Source organism: Zootoca vivipara, chromosome 11 (assembly GCF_963506605.1).
Source record: "Zootoca vivipara chromosome 11, rZooViv1.1, whole genome shotgun sequence".
NCBI lineage: Eukaryota > Metazoa > Chordata > Lepidosauria > Squamata > Lacertidae > Zootoca > Zootoca vivipara.
The window spans coordinates 56220874-56246252 of record NC_083286.1 but is presented as its reverse complement, the minus strand read 5'-3'; the positions used below and the strand labels follow the sequence as shown (position 1 = coordinate 56246252).

The 25379-nt window shown below is 44.8% G+C and overlaps 1 protein-coding gene across 4 annotated transcripts in view; it reads left to right on the top strand.

Moving 5' to 3' along the window:
• SETBP1 (SET binding protein 1) overlaps positions 1-25379 on the top strand; it is a 260050-nt gene that overhangs the window by 225895 nt on the left and 8776 nt on the right. For all 4 annotated transcript variants that reach the window (XM_035100397.2, XM_035100398.2, XM_035100399.2 and 1 more), the window contains one exon: positions 20897-21070. In XM_035100397.2, coding sequence (XP_034956288.2) covers positions 20897-21070 — 174 coding nt within the window. The remainder of the gene's footprint in view (positions 1-20896; positions 21071-25379) is intronic.

The following is a 25379-nucleotide window of genomic DNA, read 5'->3' as shown; positions in this document are numbered from 1 at the left end:
TCACTGACCTAGGCATTGCCATTCAGAGCTCCCACTCCCAACCCACAAGACTGTGCGATGGATCCTAAAAGCTGGCAGGGGGGCCTGTGATTTCTTCCTAGTCATCGCCTGACATGGTGCTGAGTGTTTGTTGGCTAGCATGGAGGCAAATGGGATTGTGAACCCTCTGCCACATTACCAGTTCAAGCCACCAGCCACACGTGTCCGCCTTCTCCTACCAGAAGAATTCAAATAAGACTTTCAGCAAACGGAAGGGGGGGGGACACACAATAATCCATCCTTCTCCCATCTTTCCCCCCCCCCGAAACCCACACTGTCTTTGAGAAAGCAATCTGCTTCTGAAACGCAGGCTATAATTGAATCCCAGCTGAACGCGGCTCCTATTGGGGAAGAGGTGCTAACGCTACAGACAGAAGAGGAACGGAGCGAGCCGTAAAGCAGAAACAGCCAAACTAAAGGAATATTAACAACGAGGCAGCGGGTGGATTGGGGTGGGTAGTCGCAGGATACTTGCGCCCATAGGATAAACTCCAGTATATACAAAATGGTGGCTCTGTTTACTGATGCCTTCTGATATAATACAGAAGCCTGTGCATGCCAGGAATAAATATATCCACCAGACAATGGTTCTGCCATGTTCTTGATCATATTTTGATTTTGAGAACTAGTCTTTAAAGGGGGGGGGGAAGGATTTGTGTTTGGACATTGTTGTTTTAACCACATCCTCCATAACCACCCCCCTCTCCCTCCCGCCACCCCCTTTTTTCTTTCTCTGGGATATGATTCACACATTTCCAGATTTGTTTGAGCAAAACGCAATAAATATGCTGCCTCAATTTTAACCGCTGGAATGCAGCCAGCAGTTTTAATGAATCTGCCCTGTGCTGTTTGAAGTGGTCCTCGTGCTCGTTCTCTCTGTAAATCTCTGGGCGCTGTTACATTATATATACACACACACACATACATGCACACTTCGTCTCCCCTCGCCAGTCGGCCTCTGACTCCCTGCAGGATCTCATGAGTCGCCTGCAACTGCAAGAGAGGAGCGTTTTCAAGATTTCACTGTGTTCAGGATTAACGAAAACTTTTATTATTCCAGGCACAGAAACATTCAGGCGTGTTCGTCGGCAGTTCCATGGTGGCGGCCAGGGAGCCGGGGGTCTTCCTCTTCCTTTGTTTCCCCTTTGAAACAAAAATATTGTCTGGCTGTGGTCCTATCTCCAGCACATTTTAATTAAAAGCGAATGATCATTGCATTCATTTGTAACTAAACCTCAGACTTTTCCCAGTGTCTGCATGCACAAGATAGATTTCCCCTATCTAAAAACTAGATTCGGGGAGCTTAATAATCCTGATTAGAAGATGCATATTGAACAGCCCTGAGAAAATAGTTATCTTTCATTACCAGGACTCCTTTCAGTCCTCACCAGGAAGCATTTTTGGCACTAAATTCAGTGACAATTGCAATGCAGAACTGCAAGTGTAACATTCATCCTCGGTGCTCATGAAACATTTGCATCGTGGCAGAGTGTGGGAGTGGCACATTTTCCAGGCCGGTGCTCAAAACGCAAAGCGTTCAGCAAAAAGGTGGGCTGTTCTGTGTTCATGTTGTACAGGAAATGGCCGTCTACAAGGGGATTACATTCCTGACCCCCGCTCTGCACCTATTATGCCCCCCTTTTCCGGCCACTTCTGGGTTGCGGTGATGCGCGGGTGCGCAGTCGCACACATATTGAACATGCGCAAAATGGTCATTGCCTGTACATGAAACTTTGCTCAAACTGAGCTGGCATTTGTGTGGACGGAATCGTGCTTGCAATGCAGAAACAAATAAAGAAAATGAAGCCTCCCCTAAAAATCAGAATAAATTATGCAGATTCAGGGACGGTTCCCATTGGTTTCAGTGGCGAACTCCTGAGCATTTGCCCAATTCTCCGCCTGAAAGCAGGGGAATGCAAAAGTGCTTTGCTTTAACTCGATTATGTCTCAGGTGTTTGCATACTAAGTTGTCCATAGTTGTTGCCGTTTGCAAATAACTTACTGTTTGCTTTGACCGTAATGAGGCAGTAACGGGCAACGGTGGTAAGGAATGCTCATAGAGCCTGTTTCCAAGCTTTTCTGCATACTCCCGAGGACTAGGAAGTTTGTTTTAATAGCAATAATGAAAACTTGGGATTCTTGGGCTGTAAAAATCCATGCCGGATATTAGATTTGGTTCTTCTGTGACAGATGCATGGAATGTGCAGTACCCTGCTGCAGAATTTGGGGGCACCTGAATCCACAAGGTGAAAGGCCTGACATCTGGCAGCTCTGATTAACAGACCTGAGAAATGTGCGCGCATACACACACATGCGCACACATTGCGCTCAGCAGTAGGCACTGCTGAGGCAGCATGGCATAAGTGGTACCTGCTGCGTACACTGTTGCAATATACTACGGGTGATTTTGCAAGCCGAGGAATATTTCCCCCCCTTTAGCACGATGATGAAGAAAGCAAACAAAAGACAGGAAATTAAAATTTATGCAAACACCAGGGTTCCCAGAGCAGCGATAACAGAGCCACATTGTACATATAGATGAAGGCATAAACGTTAATGCCATGTGCAGTGATTGCAAGCAGTAGACTCAGGAGGCAGGCAGGGAGAGGAGGAGGAGGCAACAGAGACCGGGTTACATTTACTCCGGGACCAATAATACTGAATGGACTTCTCCACACACACACACACCTTGTTCTTCTTCTTTTAATACTCTAAAAATCCCAGACATAACATTGCATTAATGTTGTGACCAGAGGAGTAAGGAGGAGGCAGAATTTGTTTGCTGGTGTGCATGTGCCCATGGAGTTATTTGCATTTCATGAGGCGCAAACGATGCCTTTTCGTGTCGTAAATGCCATAAACAAGCAAAGTGGCCCAATTTGGAGGTTTCAGAACAGTCTCAAAGGAGAGGCCTTTATATTAGTGCAATCCTATTTCCCCTGGATAGGTGGATAGATAGACTGATAAACGTTAGATGAAATTTCAAGAGCTATGCGACTAAAGTTTGCACATACTGGTTTAGCAGCAAAACAGCAACCCCAGATGATGATAGATAGATGATGATAGATAGATGATGATGATAGATAGATAGATAGATAGATAGATAGATAGATGATATAGATGATAGATAGATGATAGATAGATAGATAGATAGATGATAGATAGATAGATAGATAGATGATATAGATGGTAGATAGATGATAGAGATAGATGATAGATAGATAGATGATAGATAGATGATAGATAGATAGATAGATAGATAGATAGATAGATAGATAGACAGAGAGAGATAGAGATGTGTGTGTTTGTCAGTAGAGCAGTAGAACTATTGATCTCAGGGTCATCAGTTCGAGCCCCATGTTGAGCAAAAGTAGGGTTGCCATATTTCAAAAAGTGGAAATCCAGGAAATTGAGGAAATTCGCCAAAGTTAACACTTCTAACATGGGTTGACATACATCCAGGTTTTCCTGAACATTCCAGCAATTTCCGCCAGGACGCTATTTCCGAAGGCAGGATGCAGGATACATCCGGGAAATCCCAGACGTATTGTAGCCCTGTCCAAAAATTCCTGCCCTGCAGGGGGTCAGACTAGATGGCTCTCAGGGTCACTTTCCAACCCTACAGTTCTATGATTATACACATTCATCATTCTTACAGCGTTCAGTGGGACTTCGCGTCAGGGAAGCATGGCTAGAATTGCAGCATCAGCATCCTAGCAATTGGTTGTATTCAGTGGTGCCGCTCAGTTGATGGTAAGGCTTCTATCAATGAAATATGGAAAGGAGCCGTTTTCAACAACTCCCATTCTCCCCATATAGCACCCTCCTCCCAATCCTGGATGTTTGAGGACTCTCCAGATTTAGTAGGTGGGAAGGAGGGAATTACACGAATTACTTGATTGCTGTAATTCCAAGGCTGTGGTCATAGAAATATATTCCAGTTTCATTCAAAGACTCGTTTTCTTCACCTGACTAATAGAACTGGAAGTTTTTTCAGGGTCACATGCCTTCTTCCACCAGCGCTGAATGGATCAAGGAGACTTCTGCTGTTGCACACATGGGACTTATTCATGCCTGTGTGTGTTGTCCAGTTCCCTTACTGTCATGGGTAGAGACCTCAGCTTGGGGGTAGAGCCCCCTTGCCTTGTTAGCACCCCTTGGCAATCCTACCGCCCCCCTAGAGGGTAGTAGCACCCACTTTGGGAACCACTGCTCTGAAGGGTAGGGTGACATCTCTCTCTCTCCCCCCCCCCCTTCTCCATTCCTCATTTTCCCACAATCTTGTAGGATAGGGCTGGATTAAGTTCATAAGATTTATCCATCGCTTCCCGCTGAAAAAGTCCCAGAACAATTGGCAATCAAATTGCAATAACCAAGTCATGTAAACATCATTTAATGGTACAATACATATGCTGCCAAGCAATTCTTCCTTTCAATATACCCATTTCAAACAGTGCAAACACAAAAGAGATGTCGCCCGTAAGCATTTTCTTTCCATATGAGGTAGTCAGGAAAGACTGCGAGAGGTTTGAGACATTAGAAGTGGTGGAGGATGTTTTGGAGGTGTGTGCTGGGTTTTATTTCTCTATAGTGCAGGCATCCCCAAACTTCGGCCCTCCAGATGTTTTGGACTACAATTCCCATCTTCCCTGACCACTGGTCCTGTTAGCTAGGGATCATGGGAGTTACAGGCCAAAACATCTGGAGGGCCGCAGTTTGGGGATGCCTGCTATAGTGCATTCATTGATGCATATTCAATTCAAAGTGTTGGTGCTGACCTTTAAAGTCCTAAAGTGCCTCAGCTCAGTATACCCGAAGGAGCTTCTCCTCTCCAATCGTTCAATCCGGACACTGAGGTCCAGCTCCAGGGGCCTTCTGGCGGTTCCCTCCCTGCGAGAAGTGAGGTTACAGGGAACCAGGAAGAGGGCCTTCTCGGTAGTGGCGCCCGCCCTGTGGAAACGCCCTCCCATCAGATGTCAAGGAAACAAACAACTCTCTGACTTTTAGAAGACCTCTGAAGGCAGTCCTGTTTAGGGGAGTTTTTCATGTTTGTTGTTTTATTCTGTTTAATATTCTGTTGGGAGCTGCCCAGAGTGGCTTGGGAAGCACAGCCAGATTGGTGGGGTATAAATAATAAATTATCATCATCATCATCATCATCATCATCACAACAGGTGTTAAACAATCCCACCCTCCATTCATCGCCACTCTTATTTTGCATTTATCTGCACACACCCTCTGCCCTGAGGCTTTGCAGCTATTTACTCTCGTTAATTCAATCTGTAGTCTTTACTAGTGATTGTACAATTTCCTCCTCAGATGTAGAAGGGAAACCATTTGTGAGTTAATACATATCCTTAATAGAGGAGGAGGAATCAAAAGCTCCATCACTCTGGAGTATTAATGAGAAGATAAAGCCTCAGTGTATATTGTTTCTCCAATCTGCATAGATAAGGCAAACATACCTTTTAGTGATGAATCAGAATTAAACCTTGAATTGACTCAGATAATATCGCAAAGCCGAACCAAGACATTTTTTACAAAAAATTCTTGGCAGCAGGTTTGGCTTTTGGTGGTGGGGGTAATTCTTTTCTTCTTTTTTTCATTTTACATGTATTTCAACAAAGAAAAATCAATCTTAAAATAATCAATCCACCTTTTCTTCAGCTTCCCTCCCCTCTACAGTTATTTGTTTTATATCTAGTTGTTAACTTCCCATTATATTCCCTTTTAATTACTCTTACAACACTGTTACCACAACCCTGCTAATGTTTTAAGTTGTTTACACTGCATCGTCAAATAATCAATACATTTTCTCCACTCAGTCATAAAAAGTCTCCCTTCTTGATTTCTTCTACTTTCGGTAAGTTCCGCCATTTCTGTGTTTTCCATCCATTTTAACTGTTAGTCCTCTTTGGCTGAAACTGTTTCTTCTTTCCCCCTTTGGGCGTATATCATCATTGAACTCAATGGGACTTGTTTCTGAGTAAACATGTGTAGGTTTGGGCTGAGTGAAAATGCACAAGTCCTACGTGGGGCTGTTTGGGGAGCTTTCCCCTTTTGTTAAGTTATTAAGTTTGCTTTTTTACATCTGCATACTTCAGGGCTCCCCTCAAGGATGCCGAAACCTCATTCTCTCCTATTTTGCCACCAGTCCTGTCAGCGCAGGGGCACTAAGTTCACTGTTAGAGGCTGCGGTTATTGTCAGTTAAATGTAAGTCTTCCATTCATTGGGCCTTCGTGTTTGGTTCCTTGGCTGCCCATTGGATTCATAACCTCTGCCCCCACCTTGGGTGGCTTAGGATGTTTCTCCCAAAGCAGAACAGAGGGATCATTCATGATTCCTCCATTATGGCATACAACTTTTGTGCAGAGTGTTTTTTTGGGGGGGGGAGTGGTGAGCCCCAGAATATTTGCTGGAGGAAGCGTGAGTCACTCGTGCGTCCTCTGTTGCCTCATGAGGCGAATATCCGAAGCCACCTCTTGTCCCTCTAGCTTAGGAGAAGACGAGAGCGTGTGAAACATCATCTCATAGTTGCACATGCCCAGGCTTGGGAATTGAAGTATGAGGCCTGGTAATTGGAGCAGCCTGCCAAGAACATAGAATGCCAGGTTGACGGAGCTGCGCTGGCGGCCGGCTTGTTCCCAAGGTCAGGTTGCTTGTCACGGCATATCAAGCCCTACAACGGGGAATTTGCATGGTTCACTTTTCTCAGCAAACCAACCCAGTATGACGGTCCCAGGCATGTCTGCAGATCAAAATGTCACTCCTGATCGGATTGTGCACTTTCCACGAATCTTGCAGTGTAAACCTGATGGCATGCAGTTGAAAATTCATGCTTTAAGGCATCCTTTATAGAAAAGTGCATTGAGAAGCATTGCACTGAAAGATACGCAATTGGGGGGAAATGCGTAAAATAATGTGCATAATAATCCAGACATCTTAAATGCAAACTTTTCGGGTGTTCTCTTAAGAAATCCACACAAAAATGGGATGGAACAGACCAATAACTAAGTGTCAGTGAAAATGAATCTGGGCTGATCTGTCTATCCCTATCTATGCAGCTTATGTCCTAGATCAGGGGTCGGCAAAGTTTTTTGGCTTGGGCCGGTTCATGGTCCTGCAGACGCCACAGTGGGACGGAGTGCGTTTGCACGCACAAATGCTATTTCGAGCACTCCTTCCGGCGCGGAGGAGGCGTGCGCAGCTTCCCATTGGCTGCAGGAGCTTCGTTGCTAGTTGTTAGGGTTGCTAGTTGTTAGGGTTTGGTGTCTACTCGATGAATCATGAAGTGTGTTGATGAACCACCACAGAAATGGCCCTCCTATTTTTAGGCGATTTAAAAATATTTCTATCAAGAGTTTCTCTCGAAAATCTTAAACAGGAGAGCTATGTATCGGATTTCCTTGGAAGTCAACCGAGAGGCCGAACGAAGTAGAAAGGGATGGCGTATTTAACCTCATTAGTTTGAGCGGGCCTGACTCTGCATAATCCATCAGCATAGAGGCGCAGAGGAGGAACACGACTGTTTCCACATCTCATTTGCATAATGGATGAGATGTGAAACGAGTCCGAGGGAAAGAGAAGCGCCCTGAAGGGACTAAAGTTTATCATAGCGCAGAAGAGTTCTCCTAGATCATTGCCTTAAATTTCCGCTAACAAGATGACAAATTAATTGTTCCGAATTGCTGCATCCACCGAAATAATAATATTCTGAAAAATGGCAAAACGGGTCTGTTTGATTGCAGCAGGGGAAAGGAACAATTTGAAGCTTCCTTGCGCGGCAGGAAGAGGAGGAGGGGGAGGAGGCAGATTTGTGTGTCTGAGCGTTTGCGTTCCGGCACACGGGCTTCTTCGCTGCTCCTTTAAGAAGCTTCCCTCCGTTCTAATCTGATATTGGGCCGCAGCTTTATTAGTGAGGCGAGTGAATCGACTCTATCAGACGAGCCTCAGGACATTCTGGAATTGATCATCCTGCAGGAATAACCGCTTGGTGTTTATTAGCTCGGGAGTTCATCACTATCACTTGCCTTCATCCAATTCCTGAGAGGCTATCATTGTGGCAGTAGCTCTTCTGGGTGTGCTAGGAGAGATAAAGATCAGGCGATCTAGGTAATGATGGCTCTAGCGCACACACACACACACACACACACACACACTTTTCCTCCTCTTTCTCTCTGCAGAATTTAGAGCAGGGATAACGGATGTTTTCATCCGTAAAGGAGACAATATGAGCGTGTGAGCTACTACTAATTGTCATGTGATTAACATAATTTGCATACCATGCCCATTATTCTATTCACCTGTCAAACAACTGTCAGTGGACCCATTGCCCTGTCTCTACATTATTCTTTTAAACAAAAAAAACAACCAAGATTACCATATTTTTCTGTGTACAGTATAAGACACCCGCCCCATGTAGAAGACAACCCCTATTTTTTTGAACCCAAAATTAAGAAATCAATATTTTAAACATCAAACAGAACAACTCTGAGCTTTTTGCGGGGAGGTCGCCCAAAGTTAGGGTTGCCATATTTTAAGAGCCAGAGCATTCACCATCCATGTATAAGATGACCCCCAATTTTTGACTTAAAAGAAAAATAGCAAAATAATAATAATAATAATCCTCTTATACATGGGAAAATACGGTATATTTACTGGGGAATAAGGAAAGAGATTTCATAGAGATTTGGGGAAAGGGCCTCAGCTCAGTGATAGGATTTATATATAAAAAAATGTTTAAGGAACTAGAGGGAGTTCTGAAAGGCTCTCTCCAGACTGGGAAAATGTGTAATAGCATGGTGAAGAAGTTTAAAAGTATTGATGCACATTGTGGCCAAGAAAACCCCACCAATCATAATGTCACATATTCAGTGATGGGGGTTCTGAACTGGCAGTGACTGAGCAAGGAAGAGTCTCCAGATCTTAGTGGAGACGTCAACCCAGTTTGCTGCCATTGGGCAGGTGGGGTGGAGAGGCATATTCTGTGTCAGACATCCTTAAGGAGGGGATTGGGACGAAAACGGTGCCCTTGTGTGCAGAAACCACACCTGGGATACAGTTTCAGTTGATGCATCTTAGCAAAGATACTGTGAGCTGAAGATGGCATGAAAAGGTGAAACCAAAATGCACATAGCTGGAGGGAGCGGGGAGGGGGAGGCACCTGCCCCCCAATCAAGTAAATAAATAAAAATACTAAAAGTAGAAATAATCAGAATATTTGAAATTGAAATGCTCGCTGAGGTCACTTGGATGATGCTATGCTGCATTCTAGCAATTTGCAACTGAAGATTTTGACAGGTTGTTCTCCTAAGCACTTGGGGCCAAAAGAAAAAAACAACTATTGTTGAGACATTCCGTTCCAAATCTGCTAGACGGAGCCAGACAGAGCATGAAGACAGGCGGGAGCCCCAACAAAAATCCTGGCTATGCTCATGATGTGGCTGGAACAACTACCCTGCCAGAAAAGGCCTGGGGGGAAGTCCTGAGAGTTGCATTTGGCCCCCAAGACCATGGTTCCCCACATCAGTGTAGAGCAGGGGTCAACAAACTAAGGGCCGCAGGCCAGATCTGCAATTGCTGCTTGGATTGGCACAATTACCATTATTTTCCTTTTTTCGGGCTTCCCCCCATCCTTTTTTCTTGGATTCTCCCCATCCTGCGGAGGAAGAGGGCTGGGCTTTGATAGGAAGCCTCACCGCCCCCCCCCACCCGCCTCTCCCCATGGCTACGTTGTGGGGTGGAGCTTGGCGCACCTGCTGGCCCCGCACCTGGCTCCCGGGAAAGCTGACCCGAAAAGGACAGTCGCTGCCACCACCGTCAGCTCCCAACCGCAGGCAAAGTGGAGGAGGAGGTAGCCAGGGGAGGAGAGGGGCAGTCCAGCCTGCCACTAGGTCTGGGGGACGGTTCACCGTCCCCCTCCAAAAAATGGCAAACAGTTCACTGTCCCCCTCCAAAAAAGTTTGCTGACCCCTGGTGTAGAGAGTAGTTGCTGTGACAACTGTTTGCCATTCAGCTGAATTCAGCTCCTACCAGCATGCGTACCACTGAATGGAAACTTCCAACCCCGGGATCTGATGTGTTGCTGCAATACAGCTAAACACTTCTTTAGAAGTTATGACGCCTCCCCTAGCTCCCCTTGTTCCATATGGGATGTTACTATACCTGTGTTAAGCACAAGATCAAAAGGAACGTGCTCTCTGTGTTTTCAAAGTTTGGCTTTTCCTGAAAGTGGTGGTGCGTGTCATACGGGGCAGAGCGAGCGTTTCTTTAAGAAAGAGCAATTACTTCTCTTTGCTCTCATTCAGGCTATGAAGCCAGGCATTGCTCTCAAAGATCCACTTAAGATCTTCCATTTTCTTATACCTTTCTTTAAAAAAAGAGAGGAGAGAGAGAGAGATTTCTTGGATATCATATTTCTTCTGAATCTTTATTCAAGATAGTAATAAAAATGCAAATAATCTGACCCAGCCAATGTTTCAGGGTGTGTTATTTTGCAAATGCAGCGCCTAACTAAATTAAAAAGCAAAAGACCGCAAAGGAGTTTTGCATTGGAGGTGAACTATATGCATCAGTTTATAAAATTAACAGACCTGTAGAGTTTGGAGGGCTTATCTCCTGTGAAAATCTTCTGCTCTGGAAAGCCTTATATGGCAGTCTATGACTTCTTTTACAGGAAGGTTTATGGCCACAATCCTATGCAGCTGGAGGTAAACCTAATTATATGGAGCTTGTTTCCCAAGTAAACATGCATGGGGTTCATACCTACCAAGTTCCTGTGGGAGAAATAAGGGACCGGACCGGAAGTAGCAGATCAGAAGTAGCGCTGCCGCCATTTTGGAACTGGGCAGAGCTGCATCAAAAGTCGCTTCTGAGCATGCTCCGCCCAGTTCCAAAATGGCCGCCGCGCCAGAATAAACCGGGGAAAAAACAAAAAAATCCAGTTTTTCAGCTGAGAACAGCTAGAAAAATGGGGGTTTCCCGGGGAATACGGGAGACTTGGCAGCTATGATGGGGTTGTACCGTTAGACTTCCATGCCGAATGTTCAGTGAATTCTGGTACAGTGGTACCTTGGTTCTCAAACATTGTGGTACTCAAACATCTTGGAACCCAAAAACAGCAAACCCGGAAGTCAGTATTCCGGTTTGCAAACATTTTTCGGAAGCCGAATGTGCTCCGTTTTGAGTGTTATGCTTCCGTTTTGAGTGCCACACTTCTGTTTTGAATGTTACACTGAGGTCTGGCTATTTTTGCAATTTATTTTGTGTTTTTGTTTTTGCGGCTTTTTTGTTTTTTTGACTGCGTGGAACCCAGTTCAGCTACTGATTGATTGATGGAATGTGTGACTGCAGTACATTGTTTATTGCTTTCATTTTATGGATCAATGGTCTCTTTAGATAGTAAAATTCATGTTAAATTGCTGTTTTAGGGGTTGTTTTTAAAAGTCTGGAACGGATTACGGTGGTACCTCTAGTTGCGGACACAATCCGTTCTGGCATTGCATTGCACCCCGAAAAGTCCGTAACCACAGTGGTGCTTCTGCGCATGTGCTAAGCGCGATAGTGTGAACACTTCCGGGTTTGCCACGTTCTTAACCCAAAAAAACGCAACATGAAGCGTTCGCAAGAAGAGGTATGCCTGTAATCCATTTTTCATTGCTTTCTATGGGAAAGTGTGCCTTGCTTTTGGAACGCTTTGGTTTTGGAACGGACTTCCAGAACGGATTCAGTTTGAGAACCAAGGTACCACTGTAATTTACATTGCCATCAATGTCCCCCGCTGCCCTAAGTAGATAATGTGAAATAGGAAAGCATTGGGACATTGGCAAAAGGCCCTTCGTTATTCATGAGACCTTGGGGTCATGGCCAATAGCTTGATGAAGATGTTGCAGCACCTGTGAAAAAGGTGAATACCTTTCCAGTGATTGTTAGGAAAGGAACTGAAAATAAAACTGTCGGTAACATAATACCGTTATACAAATCCATGGTGTGGCCACACTTGGAGTTCTGTGTACAGTTCTGGTTGCCTCGCCTGAAAAAGGATATCGAAGAGCTGGAAAAGGTTCAGTAAAAGGACAAGCAAAGTGATCAAGGGGGTGGAACCACTTCCTTGTGAGGGAAGGTTCCAACTGAACATGGGGCAAAATGGCTGCCTTGACAATCCTAATTTAGTCAACGTTCTGCAGGTTCCTCACTCTTTCAGTAGGACATGGGAAATGGTGTGTGCACGCGCCAAAGACATCATCATCATCGTTATTATTATTATTATTATTATTATTATTATTATTATTATTTATTATGTCATTTGTTGTCCAAAGGTCGCCAAGTGATTTATGGCACACCATGTGTAAAACATAAATGTAAATACATAACACAATCAAAACAGAACAAACAAACCATTGCCCCTCAAAGTTTTGTGGGTTTTGTGGAGGAATATGAAGGGTGCTAGGTGGCATCTTGCAGGGGTTCCTAGAGGCAGTTCAAAGTGAAAGAGAGGAAGGGTGGGGTCTCTGGGTGGAGCAGGAGACCGACAAATGACAGGAGATGGGGGAGCTTGGAGAACATGGGCCATAGCTGCCAAGTTTTCCCTTTTCTCGCGAGGAAGCCTATTCAGCATAAGGGAAAATCCCTTTAAAAAAGGGATAACTTGGCAGCTATGACATGGGCAGGTGCACATAGGGGCACGTGAGCAAGTAATTTATGGGGCAAAAGGCCACAGAGAGATTTGAAGGAAAGGACAAAGAGCTTGGCCTGAACCAAGAAGCAGACAGGAAGCTGTAGTAGAGAGGGATGTTGCATTATCAGAGTGACGAGAGAGGTGAATCATTTTGGGAACACAGTGCTGAATAGACATGAAGGAATCAAGTTGAGAAATGGAAGACCAGAGATTACAATAATACAAGGGAATGATGGTCAGAATCAAACAAAATTTTGAAATCACATGTATATCACATATAAGAGAGGGAGGGAGAGAGAGAGAGAGATCCACATCCTAGTGATGTGGCAAAGCTGTTGTGCGTTGTAGTGCATTTACAGTGGTACCTCTACTTACGAATTTAATGCGTTCCGAATGCACATTTGTAAGTTAAAAAAAAAATGTAAGTCAAATCCCATAGGAATGCATTGGGAGAAAAAAATCGTAAGTAGAAGCAACCCTATCTAAAAATTCGTAAGTAGAAAAAATCCTATCTAAACCGCATCCAAGATGGCGGACGGAGCTCCATTTGTAAGTAGAGTTATTCGTAAGTAGAGGTACCATTGTATATAAATATTTATAGGTTGTACCCTATAGCAGTTCATCAGCTGGTGAATTACCGTATTGGCCCGAATATAAGCCGCACCCGCAAATAAGCCACACCTTTAAAATTCGGGGGGGCGGGGGGAGAAGAGAAAAGACAATAACTGAATATAAGCTGCTGCCTTAAAAATCCACACTCACACCCGCAAATGGCAAATGTAGAAGAAAATCCTGCGGGTACCATTCCTCTGGGCTGCCTCCTTGGGGGGGGGGGGTGGAGCCACACCACTTTGCCGGCAGCCTCCCCCCTTCTTTCTGGTGGCTTGGGGGAGGCCATGAATATAAGCCGCACTTTAACTTTCCACTTTTGGAATTTGGAAAAAAAGTGCAGCTATTATTCGGGCCCATATGGTAAGTTTCTCTTTTTGGACTTTCCCTAGATAGTCCACAAACCTTTCCTGTGCAGATTTCAAGCAGAACAATAAACTGCTGCTGGATATTTTCCCAAACAGGAGTTAGTTTTATTTATTTTGGGGTTGTGGCGGGGCTGAGAAGTCAGGCCACAAATGACTTAGATGTGATAGATGTTCCTAAATCCAAAGCCCTCGTCATTATTACCTAACCGCATATCCTAACGGAAGCATAAAAATGTGTAAATCACCCGAGTCAATAGGCTCTCTTATCCAACAGCTTCTAGGGGCCTTTCAAATTCCCCCTCTGTACACACACATGCACAAACAGTTGATTCAAACGATTGATTGGTCTTGGTTGGCAGACTTTCCTGCCAGTTATAGGAATCTCTCTGGTGCCTCTGTGTATTGTCACCAAATTCACAGATGGGGGGGGGGGGAACCACACCTGTCCTGCTGGACACAGTCAGAGTGAAGCCAACTGCTTAGTTTATGCATACTCATAGCTGCCAAGTTATCCCTTTTTTACAGGGATTTTCCCTTATGCTGAATAGGCTTCCTCACGAGAAAAGGGAAAACTTGGCAGCTATGTGCATACTTTGGGGGGAAGGGTGTGTCTCAGACACCAGTCTTCTCCTTTAATCACAGAATTTTAGAGCTGGAGGCCATTCCACTTCCCAGTGTAGAATCTGCAATGAAGGATGCAGTTATAGAACCATTCCTAATAGCTGGCTGCCTGACCTCTGCTTAAACACGTCCAGCAGATGAGAGCCCACCGCTGAACCACTGCCAAGCAGCTCTTTCCATTAGGAAGTTTCTCCCAAGCACCTCTTGGGTGCTGGGCTCAGCTGGCAGCCTTCGTCTCAGATAGCCCCTTTATAGCTACAGTGGTACCTCGGTTTAAGTACACAATTGGTTCCGGAAGTCTGTTCTTAACCTGAAGCGTACATAACCTGAAGCGAACTTTCCCATTGAAAGTAATGGAAAGTGGATTAATCTGTTCCAGATGGGTCCGCGGAGTACTCAACCTGACGCGTACTTAACCTGAAGCGAACTTTCCTATTGAAAGTAATGGAAAGTGGATTAATCCGTTCCAGACGGGTCTGTGGAGTACTCAACCTGACGCATACTTAACCTGAAGTATGAGTGTAATTGATTCTGGAAGTCCATACTTAACCTGAAGCATATTTAACCTGAAGCGAACTTTCCCATTGAAAGTAATGGAAAGTGGATTAATCCATTCCAGACGGGTCTGTGGAGTACTTAAACTGAAAGTACTCAAACCAAAGCATACTTAAACCAAGGTATGACTGTACTTAACCTGAAGCGAACTTTCCCATTGAAAGAAATGGAAAGTGGATTAATCCGTTCCAGAAGCGTACTTAACCCGAGGTATGACTGTAAAAGGTTCCGGAAGTCCATACTTACCCTGAACTTTCCCATTGAAAGTAATGGAAAGTGGAGTAATCCGTTCCAGATGGGTCCGCAGAGTACTTAAACTGAAAGTACTCAGACTGAAGCGTACGTAAACCAAGGTATGACTGTACTGGATTCTGGCAGGAGCTATGGACCAGAATGCTCTTCCCAACCCTGCTGCCCTCCAGATTGTGTCTCCGACTTTCCTATCAGCGCCATGGTCTAGTCTCTTCCCCCCTATGCTATGCATTTGGGGGGAAGAGACTTTTCCAAACAGGTAGCTTTATTGTGAGACCAGGCCTCCTCATGCATGCATTTTTCATTTATTTATTTATTTATTTTTGCATCCTCCACATGCTGTTGACATCAGAATGACAGTCTGTATTTCCCTCCCCACCCCAGGTAACCTGAATTCACCCTTTCTGTTTCCCACAACCCATTTGCAAATGGAAGCACCCACAGCTACCAAGCAGAGCCTCCTCTGGTTTCCAGGCTGGCTTTTCTCCAACTGACAATTTGGACTTTTGACGCTCTCTCTTGGGGTTCTCTCCCCCAGCCGGACTCTCCCTCTTTGCAGGCAAAGACGGGCATGCGCATTCTACGGAGTGTTGCGGGCAACAGTTTTCACTCCTGATCTCCGCTTTCCGGAGCGTCTGTTCTCTGGGCAGAAAGCTACCACCACTGCACTTTAAATGCCATGTCTGTCTTCACCCCGAGTTCACTTGTTCAGAACTTGTCAACAGCCTGCCTTTTGGCCCGGATATTACTTTCAGTTACTTGGCCATGTCTTGCACAAGGTTTCACTGCAACAGGGGTGGGCTGAAGCCAGTCTTCAAACGCCTACTTTCTTTTTCTTCCTTTCCTTTTTGCCAGACCCCCTGTGGTCCATCAATGTGTTTTTAATTTACAATGAAAAGAGTGCATATTCAGGGTCTCCGAACAGGTATGGAATAGCTCGTCTTTATTATGTGAGCCTGAGCTTTTTGCCCTACTTTTATTTTTCTATTTTCCTGCAATTATACCCCACCTTACTTCCATCAAGGAAGCAGGCATGTGCTTCCCATCCAAGCATTGACCAGACCCAGGCCTGCTTAGCGTCAGCAACGTGTTGGGCTGATGTTTTTTCTTGCTGTACCATGATCTTGTGAGAGTCCACCTCAGTAGAGAATCACAAGTGGTTCGATTGGACCCCTGCGTTATTGACGAGTTCTTGAGTATCTTTCGGGTTTTTCCATGGAAAAAGGCCATAGAAAACTGTTTGCCAGTCTGGCCCAATATAGTCTACTCTGACTGCTAGTAGTAGTTTTCCAGGCTCTTTCCCATCAACAGCTATTAGCTGGAAATGTCCAGGATTAAACCTAGAACCTTCTGCACCCAAATTACTGAGCCACAAACCCTTTAACTTCAGGCAAACCTCTAGTGGCTAGGGAGAATGTTAAGTGCCTAGAGAAAAGGAGACATGCTGCCAAAAGGAGAAGACCATACATGAATTTCTATGGATGCATGCCATACCCTCCAATGAAAATAGGGACACCCAGTGCTCTTTTTCTAGAAAAAGAGGTACCATAAATCCCCATGAACAGCTGCCTCATTCTCTTAGAATGGCAATGGTGCCCACTTGAGAGGTGAAACAAGGTCCTGGGAACACCCTGATCCATGTTGTTGTTGTTTAGTCATTTAGTTGTGTCCGACTCTTCGTGACCCCATGGACCAGAGCACGCCAGGCACGCCTGTCTTCCACTGCCTCCCGCAGTTTGGTCAAACTCATGTTGGTAGCTTCAAGAACACTGTCCGAACATCTCGTCCTCTGTCGTCCCCTTCTCCTTGGGCCCTCAATCTTTCCCAACATCAGGGTCTTTTCCTGGGAGTCTTCTCTTCTCATGAGGTGGCCAAAGTATTGGAGCCTCAGCTTCAGGATCTGTCCTTCCAGTGAGCACTCAGGGCTGATTTCCTTCAGAATGGATAGGTTTGATCTTCTTGCAGTCCATGGGACTCTCAAGAGTCTCCTCCAGCACCATAATTCAAAAGCATCAATTCTTCGGCGATCAGCCTTCTTTATGGTCCAGCTCTCACTTCCATACATCACTACTGGGAAAACCATAGCTTTAACTATACGGACCTTTGTCGGCAAGGTGATGTCTCTGCTTTTTAAGATGCTGTCTAGGTTTGTCATCGCTTTTCTCCCAAGAAGCAGGCGTTTTTTAATTTCGTGACTGCTGTCACCATCTGCAGTGATCAAAGAGCCCAAGAAAGTAAAATCTCTCACTGCCTCCATTTCTTCCCCTTCTATTTGCCAGGAGGTGATGGGACCAGTGGCCGTGATCTTGGTTTTTTTGATGTTGAGCTGATCCATACCCTCCAACATTTCTCTGATGAAAATAGAAACATCCTAAAGCAAAATGGGACATTCCAGGATCAAATCAGAAACTGTGACGGCTTCTGTAAATCCAGGACTGCCCCTGGAAAATAAGGACACTTGGAGGGTCTGGCATGCCAGTTTAGAAATTGTTATAGTCTAAATAAAAATACAAGACATCTTGCCATGGGGAGGAGGGACAAGACCTGTGTGCCCGCTCTGCCTGCTCTCCGGGTGCTGCTAAGTGTTGATGGGCATCTTAAAGGCTTCTCCAGCTCTTCCTTCAGATTGCTGTTTTATCTTTGAACCAAACTTGGACCCTTCCAAGAGAGGACCATCCTCTGTAAAATAGGACACATGGTATCCCTCAACGCCCCTGGGGTGGCATGCTCATGTTTGCAAAGCTTTGTTTCTTAATTTCAATCTATTTAGTGCTTTTATAAGTTCTTAAACATGCCGCCATCTGGACCGAGCATTCGAGAAGGCGTGGGTTTGCGTTTCCAAGCAGGGCTGTGGTGAATTAGAAACAAGAGTGAACTCTCGAGATGCAAAGCCAGTGGTCCTGTGGAGAACTAATGTTGAGCCGAAGGGTGGGCAGTACGTTCTTTTGAAGTCTTCTGTCATATTCGTAATGGCTCCCCAGGAGAATGCTGTTCCTCAATGATTTGTGTGACCTTGCTCGGTCCAGATAGGTGGCAACCAAGCGTGCACGCACGCCCACGAGCATCTTTGGAGGAAACCGAATGAAAATATTGAAAGTATTGACTCCCCCTGAAGGGAGTAGGCAGCACTTTGGTCTTTGACCTTTGAAGCAGCCTAGGGTAGTCAATAAAATCCGGCTGTTAGATGCTTGGGCCTGCCACTGATTTTGAGCTGGGAGTAGTTTAACCTTGAACCAAGAGCCAAGTAACCACGGCAACAGGAAGTAGGCCCCTACATCCAAGGAGAAGGGATCCATAAATCACGGGGTCCCTAATGCAAACACTGTGTGCAGGTAGAGATTTTGAGAGGATAAGTGGTTTGTGAGGGATTACCTTTGAAAAATGGATGACTACCTCTTGATAGGGTGAAGCACAGTTTCACAGAGACGTGGGTTAGGGGTGTGGGGGGGAACTGGGGGTTGGGTTGGTTGTTTTTTATCAATGGAGGTCAAGAGGTTACAGCTGCTAGTTTTCATAGAGCTTTTTATACAGGATCTTCAGCTTAATTATCAACAGATGTTATATCCAGGAGGTGGTTAGCATTGTATTCTAAATATACAAGCTCTCTCTCTCTCTCTCTCTCTCTCTCTCTCTCTCTCTCTCTCTCTCTCACACACACACACACACACACACACACACACACATTGTTTCCATCTTTGAAATATTGGCATGACTGCTAATTTGCTGCACATTTCTTCTCTGTCTGACACCATCTCATGTGGTTTGTGCATTCTGCTTTGTTATCTGAAATATGTGCAGGGGAGCTACCCCTCTCGAATCACCTCAGGCTTTCGCAGTGCAAAACCATGCTTCACTCTGTTAGAATCGGTATCTTTGCAATAAGGAAATCCCAGGTTTTCCTTCCAACACAGGCATTAGTGTGGGATATTAGGGATGGATTAATCTGTCAATTTCGGTTTATCTCAGTTTCCTACATTTCTGCAGCAATATGCAAAAAAAACCAACAACAACAACAAAACAACAACAAAAACCTCCAGAATTCCTCATGAAAACCCATCATGGTTTGAGTATAAATTTCCCCCTCAGAAACGTATTTTGGTACACAGCTTCAGCTGATCTACACATTTTTGCAACCCATTTTGCCTAGTGCGGTGCATTTTTGTACGTAACTTTTGCTAATGCAATACGTTTTTGTACACAATGCTTGGGTGGAGAAGTGTGAATCTTGAAGGACAGCTATGCTTCAGTTTGTGTTTTGGTTCAAGAAGTGTGAATTAGGTAGCTTCTTATTAAATGGAAAAGAAAGAAAAAACCACAACAATCCACCCCTCAAATTTCTTCCCCATCATTAGTAGCGATAATAATAAAAAGCTTTTCATATTCAGGATCCACATTGAATTCCAACCTTCAACATGGAAACTGCTTTTGAATTCTTAAAGCTTTCACCCTTTGCTGTTCTGCTTTTCGTTGCCCCATGTCCAGGAATGTGAAAGTGTCAGAGTGTTGTAATTCAGTCAAAGTGAGTGCCAATGGGAGCTCCGTTCAAACCAGTCATAATCTCTCAATGTGCCTTGTTTCGCAGGATTGTCCTAAGGATAGAATAGGGCAATCTCAAGGTGAGACACAAATAGGATAGCTGATGAAGATTTGAGTGTGTTGTACTCAACAAAACCATCACCTGCATGGCGCTGATGTAGCAAGAAAGCATGCATTGGGCTGGCAATGTCTGGAGGGTTGTGCTATAGGGTAACTGGTTGGACCATAATGATATTCCTGTCTGTTCTCGTCCTTGCGATCGTGTGATAGATACCATCATGTACAGATGCATGGAGAAGCAACCCCAAATAGCGATGTGATTATCATCTTTCCTCGTATTGTTTTAAAAATAGACTTGTGAGGCAATAATGTATTGGCCGGGAATCAATGCTTATGTTATGTCCTGAAGCAAAATGACTGAAACCCAATAATAATAATAATAAATCATAATCCTCACTAGTATCAAAACTGTATTATTAGAAGCACATTTACAAGCAGGGAATTCTGGGATGCTGGATTTCCTGTGAAACACAGCAGGGCATTTATTGTATACTAGCTGTCCCGGCCACGCGTTGCTGTGGCTCATCCGTGTGATCCCCCCCATGCTGATCCATGACGTATCCCGCCCCTCCCCCCCCACCCCGTCTTATCCCTGTGATTCCCCCCACCCTGTCCCGACCCATGACGTATCACACCCCCTCTTCCCCCAACCCCCTGGCTCATCCCTGTGACTGGTCCCACCGTGTCCTGACCTATCCCGTCCCTCCCTACCCCAACCCCCACCCAGGCGAGTCAGTACCTCCATTCGGCCTAGTCTGTAAAGGCTTCGGTCTAGTATGTAAACAGGAGCCAAGGTGCTGTTGAGAGGAAAGGTTTTATAGGTGCAGTACCAGTGTAGCCGCCACTAGACGGCACTGGTTTGCAACCTGGTTCTTGTCCCAGCATGCATTTTCGTCTGAGTGGTGTGTTTTGAAACACGGAGTTTTGGGGGTTTTACCTAGCACAGGTGTGATATCTGTCTTTGAAAATGGTACGGGGTTGCTCTCATATTCACATGCGGCATTGTGTCAAAATTGGGATGCAATCGGTCAAGCAGTTTTGGTGAAAAGTGGATACTAACAGACATGGCCAGTTTACATTTTTATACAGTATATATAGACTTCTGATAAGACTAAGGTTGTATTTTTTTCTTCTCCTGCATAATAATTGATTAGCACTACTTATGTTTGTGCTTTCCAGGAATTGCCGGTTCGCATCTAAAAGTAGACCAGAGTTCACTTCATAATAAAAACGAGGGTTCTGCTTCTTCTGTGATGACCCGTCGAAAACCAGCATCTCTCGATAGTGTTGTGATGTCCTCAACCCCAGTATTATCTCTTTTACCGTCGTCAACGGCAGCCACCTCAGAAGCAGGTAATTATGTTCAAATGAGCTCGGGTGTTTTATTTATTCCTATTTTATCACATTTATAGGATTTATAAACATCTGGAGGACTCCATGTTGACAAGATGCAAACAGGACATGGTTCTCTATCAATTGGGATTCCCATAAAGTTGCATTCAGAGGCACACTGGAATTAGAGTACAGCCATCACGACTAGTGGTATTCTCCATAAGCAGAGTTGATGGGTGTTGTGGTTGAGCAACATTTAGGAGGCGTCACGTTGACCACCCCAGAACTTGAGGTTGCGAGATGCTTTGGTTTGAAGGGAATCTCTGCTAACAGGGAGGGGGAGTTTATATAGGAGTAGGCCCAGGGCAGTGGCGTCAACACATCAGGGAGCAATCTAAATTGAATTTCTGCCCCCTCTCTAGTCATAAGAAGATCCTGCTGGATCAGGCCAGTGGTCCATCTAGTCCAGTATCCTGTTCTCTCAGTTGCCTGTAGGAAGCCCCAAAGGAGGACCTGAGCACAAGAACCCTCTTCCCTTTCTTTCCAGCAACCGGTATTCAGAAGCATAGCTGCCTCTGAGAGTGGATATGGAGCATAGCCCTCACGGACAGTAGCCGCTGATGATCCTTACCCTCCATGAATTTATCCTGTCCTATTTTAAAGCCACCCAAGCTGGTGGCCATCCCTTCCTCTTGTGGGTGTGGGTGTCACACTTGTAACTATATAATGTGTTAAGAAACATCCCTTCCTTGTGTCTGTCCTTAACCTTCCAACCTTCGACTTCATTGGATGTCCATAAGTTCAAGTATTAAGAGAAAGGAATGAAAGCTTTTCTCCGTCAACTTTCTCCGCACTATGATTGTATACACCTTGATCATGTCCGCTCTAACTTGCCTTTTCTCTACACTAAAAAGGCCCAGATGTTGTAATTGTTCCTCATAGGGGAGTTGCTTCATCCCTTTACACAGAAGTAAGCCCTATCAATTTCAATGGGATTTACTGGAAAAGAGGAGATTGAGAGGAGATATGGTAACCATCTTCCAATATCCTAAGAGCTGTCACATAGAAGATGGAGCAAGCTTGCTTTCTCCTGCCCTGGAGAGTAGGACTTGAACCAATAGCTTCAAGTTACAAGAAAGGAGATTCTGACTCAACATCAGGAATAACGTTCTGACATTAAGAGCTGTTCGACAGTGGAACAGACTCCCTCTGGAAGTTGTTGACTCTCTTTCCTTGGAGATTTTTAGGTTGGGTGGCCATTTATCATGGATGCTTTAGCTGAGATTCCTGCATTGCAGGGGGTTGGACTAGATGACCCCGAGAGTCCCTTCCAACTCTATGATATTGCTCCCAGGTATGCGTGTATAGAATAGCAGCCTGATGAGCTAATGCATGGCCAGTGAATCTGCCACAGATCTAAGAAGCGGAAAGTTTGCTCATATGTTTCACTCGGATTCAGATAATGGGTGCAACTTCGCAGTGTAGCTGGCGTTCAGTTAGACTGTTGGTCTGTCTGTCACCCAGATGTTGATCAGTCATTGAAAACTGCAGCTGTGTTAATGAGATAGGAGATGGTGTTGAGGATATCCTGTAATTGATTGAGAATGCTTTGGGGGGGGGAAATAAAAATACTCTGTGATTCAAACCAAATGGGTGTCTTGAGGCCACCTATTGAACAGCGAGTCTTCTTCTGCAGCCTTTCATGCAAACGCATTTTACTCCCCCCCCCCCCCAATGCTGCAGCCTGCAGTGCATCAGACAAAGTTTCACGCATCTGCACAACCACTTCAGGACCTGTACCTTCCCCATGGTGCAATTGGTGCATGTTAACTTGTCCTTAGGACAAAGTGAGATTGTGTTTCATTAAACGACAAAGTATGCATTATTTTCAGTGCTTTTTCTCTTTAAAAAATGCTTAGGGTTACTCTCATTTTGACTCAAGAAAACCACCATTTTATAGTTCAAGTTGGGAAAAATAAATACAATCAATGGAAAAAAGTACAAAGATCCACAAAATGTTTAGGGGTACACGTACCCCTGTGCCCCCCCCCCAGAAAAAAGCACTTAATTATTGTCATTGTCGTTTTATTATTTTCTTTGGTTTGTTTGTTTGTTTGTTTTGTCTATCGCCCTTCATCCATAGATCACAACATAAAGTACAATATATAAACACAAAAGACGTGATTAAAAACAAACAAAAAACACAAAGCAACAAAGCTCTCTCCCACCCGACTCCCACAAATACATTTAAAAGGGGTATAAGATGTCAAAGGCCTTGTTGAAGAGGAACTTCTTTGCCTGGTGCCTAAAGGTGTATAGTGAAAGCACGAGGCGAACCTCTCTGGGGAGAGCATTCCACAGATGGGGAGCCACCGCAGAGAAGACCCTGTTCTTGTGTAGCCACCCTCTAGACCTCACATGGAGGAGGCACACAGAAAAGGCTCCAGATGATGAACACAGAGTCCCAGTCAGTTTATATGGGGAGAATACCTTGAGGTATTGCAATCCTGACCCATTCAAGGCTTTAAAGGTAAAAACCTGCACTTTGATATGGGCATGGAAACTAATTGGTGGCCAGCACAGTCAGGCCAGGATCCTTGTAATAATCTCAAAACATCTTGCCCCGGTGAGCAACCTGGCCCAGTGCCGGATTTACGTATAAGCTAAACAAGCTATAGCTTAGGGCCCCATTCTCTTGCGGCCCCCCCAAAAAATTAAAGGAAAAAACCACTGATGTACATTTCCAAAATAAAATATAAAAAACAAAATAAAACCTACATACAGTTAGAGCTTATTAATTATTTCACTATTAGCTGGCCCGGCCATGCGTTGCTGTGGCTTAGTCTGTTAAATGGGCCCTCAGAATCCCCCTTCAGACTCCCCTGTAGGCCCCACTGTGGCTTAGTCTGTTAAATGGGCCCTCAAAGTCCCCCTTCAGACTCCTCCCCCACAGACTCCTCCCCACCCCACCCCGCTCATCCCTGTGATTGGCCCCACCCTGTCCTGACCCCTTCCCCCTCCTCCCCCATCCCCCACCCAGGGGAGCCCCCACCTCTATTCTGCCTAGTCTGCTAACCTCTACTCGGCCTAGTCTGGAAAGCCGAGCCAAGCTGCTGTGAAGAGGGAAGCTTTCCTACCTGCAGTACCAGTGTAGAGGCCGCTAGAGGCCGCTGTTGTGCAAGGTCTCCTGATTCTGGCTTCTATTTCACTTCTATGCACTTTAGGGTGAGTTGTGAGTTCTGAAACACGGGGTTTGGGGGTTTTACCTGGTGGAGGTGTGACATCTCTCTTAGCAAATTCTGCATACAGTATAAGTTAAATACCTTAAGTACGGTAGCTTAGGGCCTCATCAAACCTAAATCCAGCCCTGACCTGGCCACTGAATTCTGCACCAGCTGAAGCCTGTGAACTGTCTTCGGAGGCAGCCCTACTTATAACCTAGAGCAGGCATCCCCAAACTGTGGCCCTCCAGATATTTTAGAATACAATTCCCATCTTCCCCAACCACTGGTCCTGTTAGCTAGGGATCATGGGAGTTGTAGGCCAAAACATCTGGAGGGCCGCAGTTTGGGGATGTCTGACCTAGAGTATAATCTAACCTAGAGGTTACCAGAGCATAGACAACAGTACTTAGGTTGTCATTGTCCAAATAGAGATGTAGCTGGGCCACCAGACAAAGCCACCTGAGCCTCAAATGACAGCAAAGGTGGGAAAAAAATTCTATGCAATAGCTTAATTCAGTGAATGATGTGATGTCTAATTTTGCCTCCACCTCTTCTCGGTGGTGGCGCCTGCCCTGTGGAACGCCCTCCCATCAGATGTCAAAGAGAAAAACAGCTACCAGATTTTTAGAAGACATCTGAAGGCAGCCCTGTTTAGGGAGGCTTTTAATGTTTAATAGATTATTTTATTTCATTTTTCTCTTGGAAGCCGCCCAGAGTGGCTGGGGAAACCCAGCCAGATGGGCGGGGTATAAATAATATTTATTATTATTATTATTATTATTATTATTATTATTAGGTAAAGGAAGTGAGATGGAATAGCTTCTTGAATGTATGAACCTGAGATGCCCTGAGAAGGAATCTTTGAATGTTTATTTAATTTAGAATATAGGTGTGTAGATATGTAAACCAGTCTTTGAAAGACTAAACGCCCACATTCATATATATATATATATATATATATATATATATATATATATATATATATACGAGAGCAAATGTCTGGTTGTTTTTCTTTTAGGATTTGTTCCTGCTTCTTGTATTGTGACAAGATGTTGGGCTTGTTTGCACAAGGCCTTTGCTGAGGCCAAATAACATGGTAGCACATT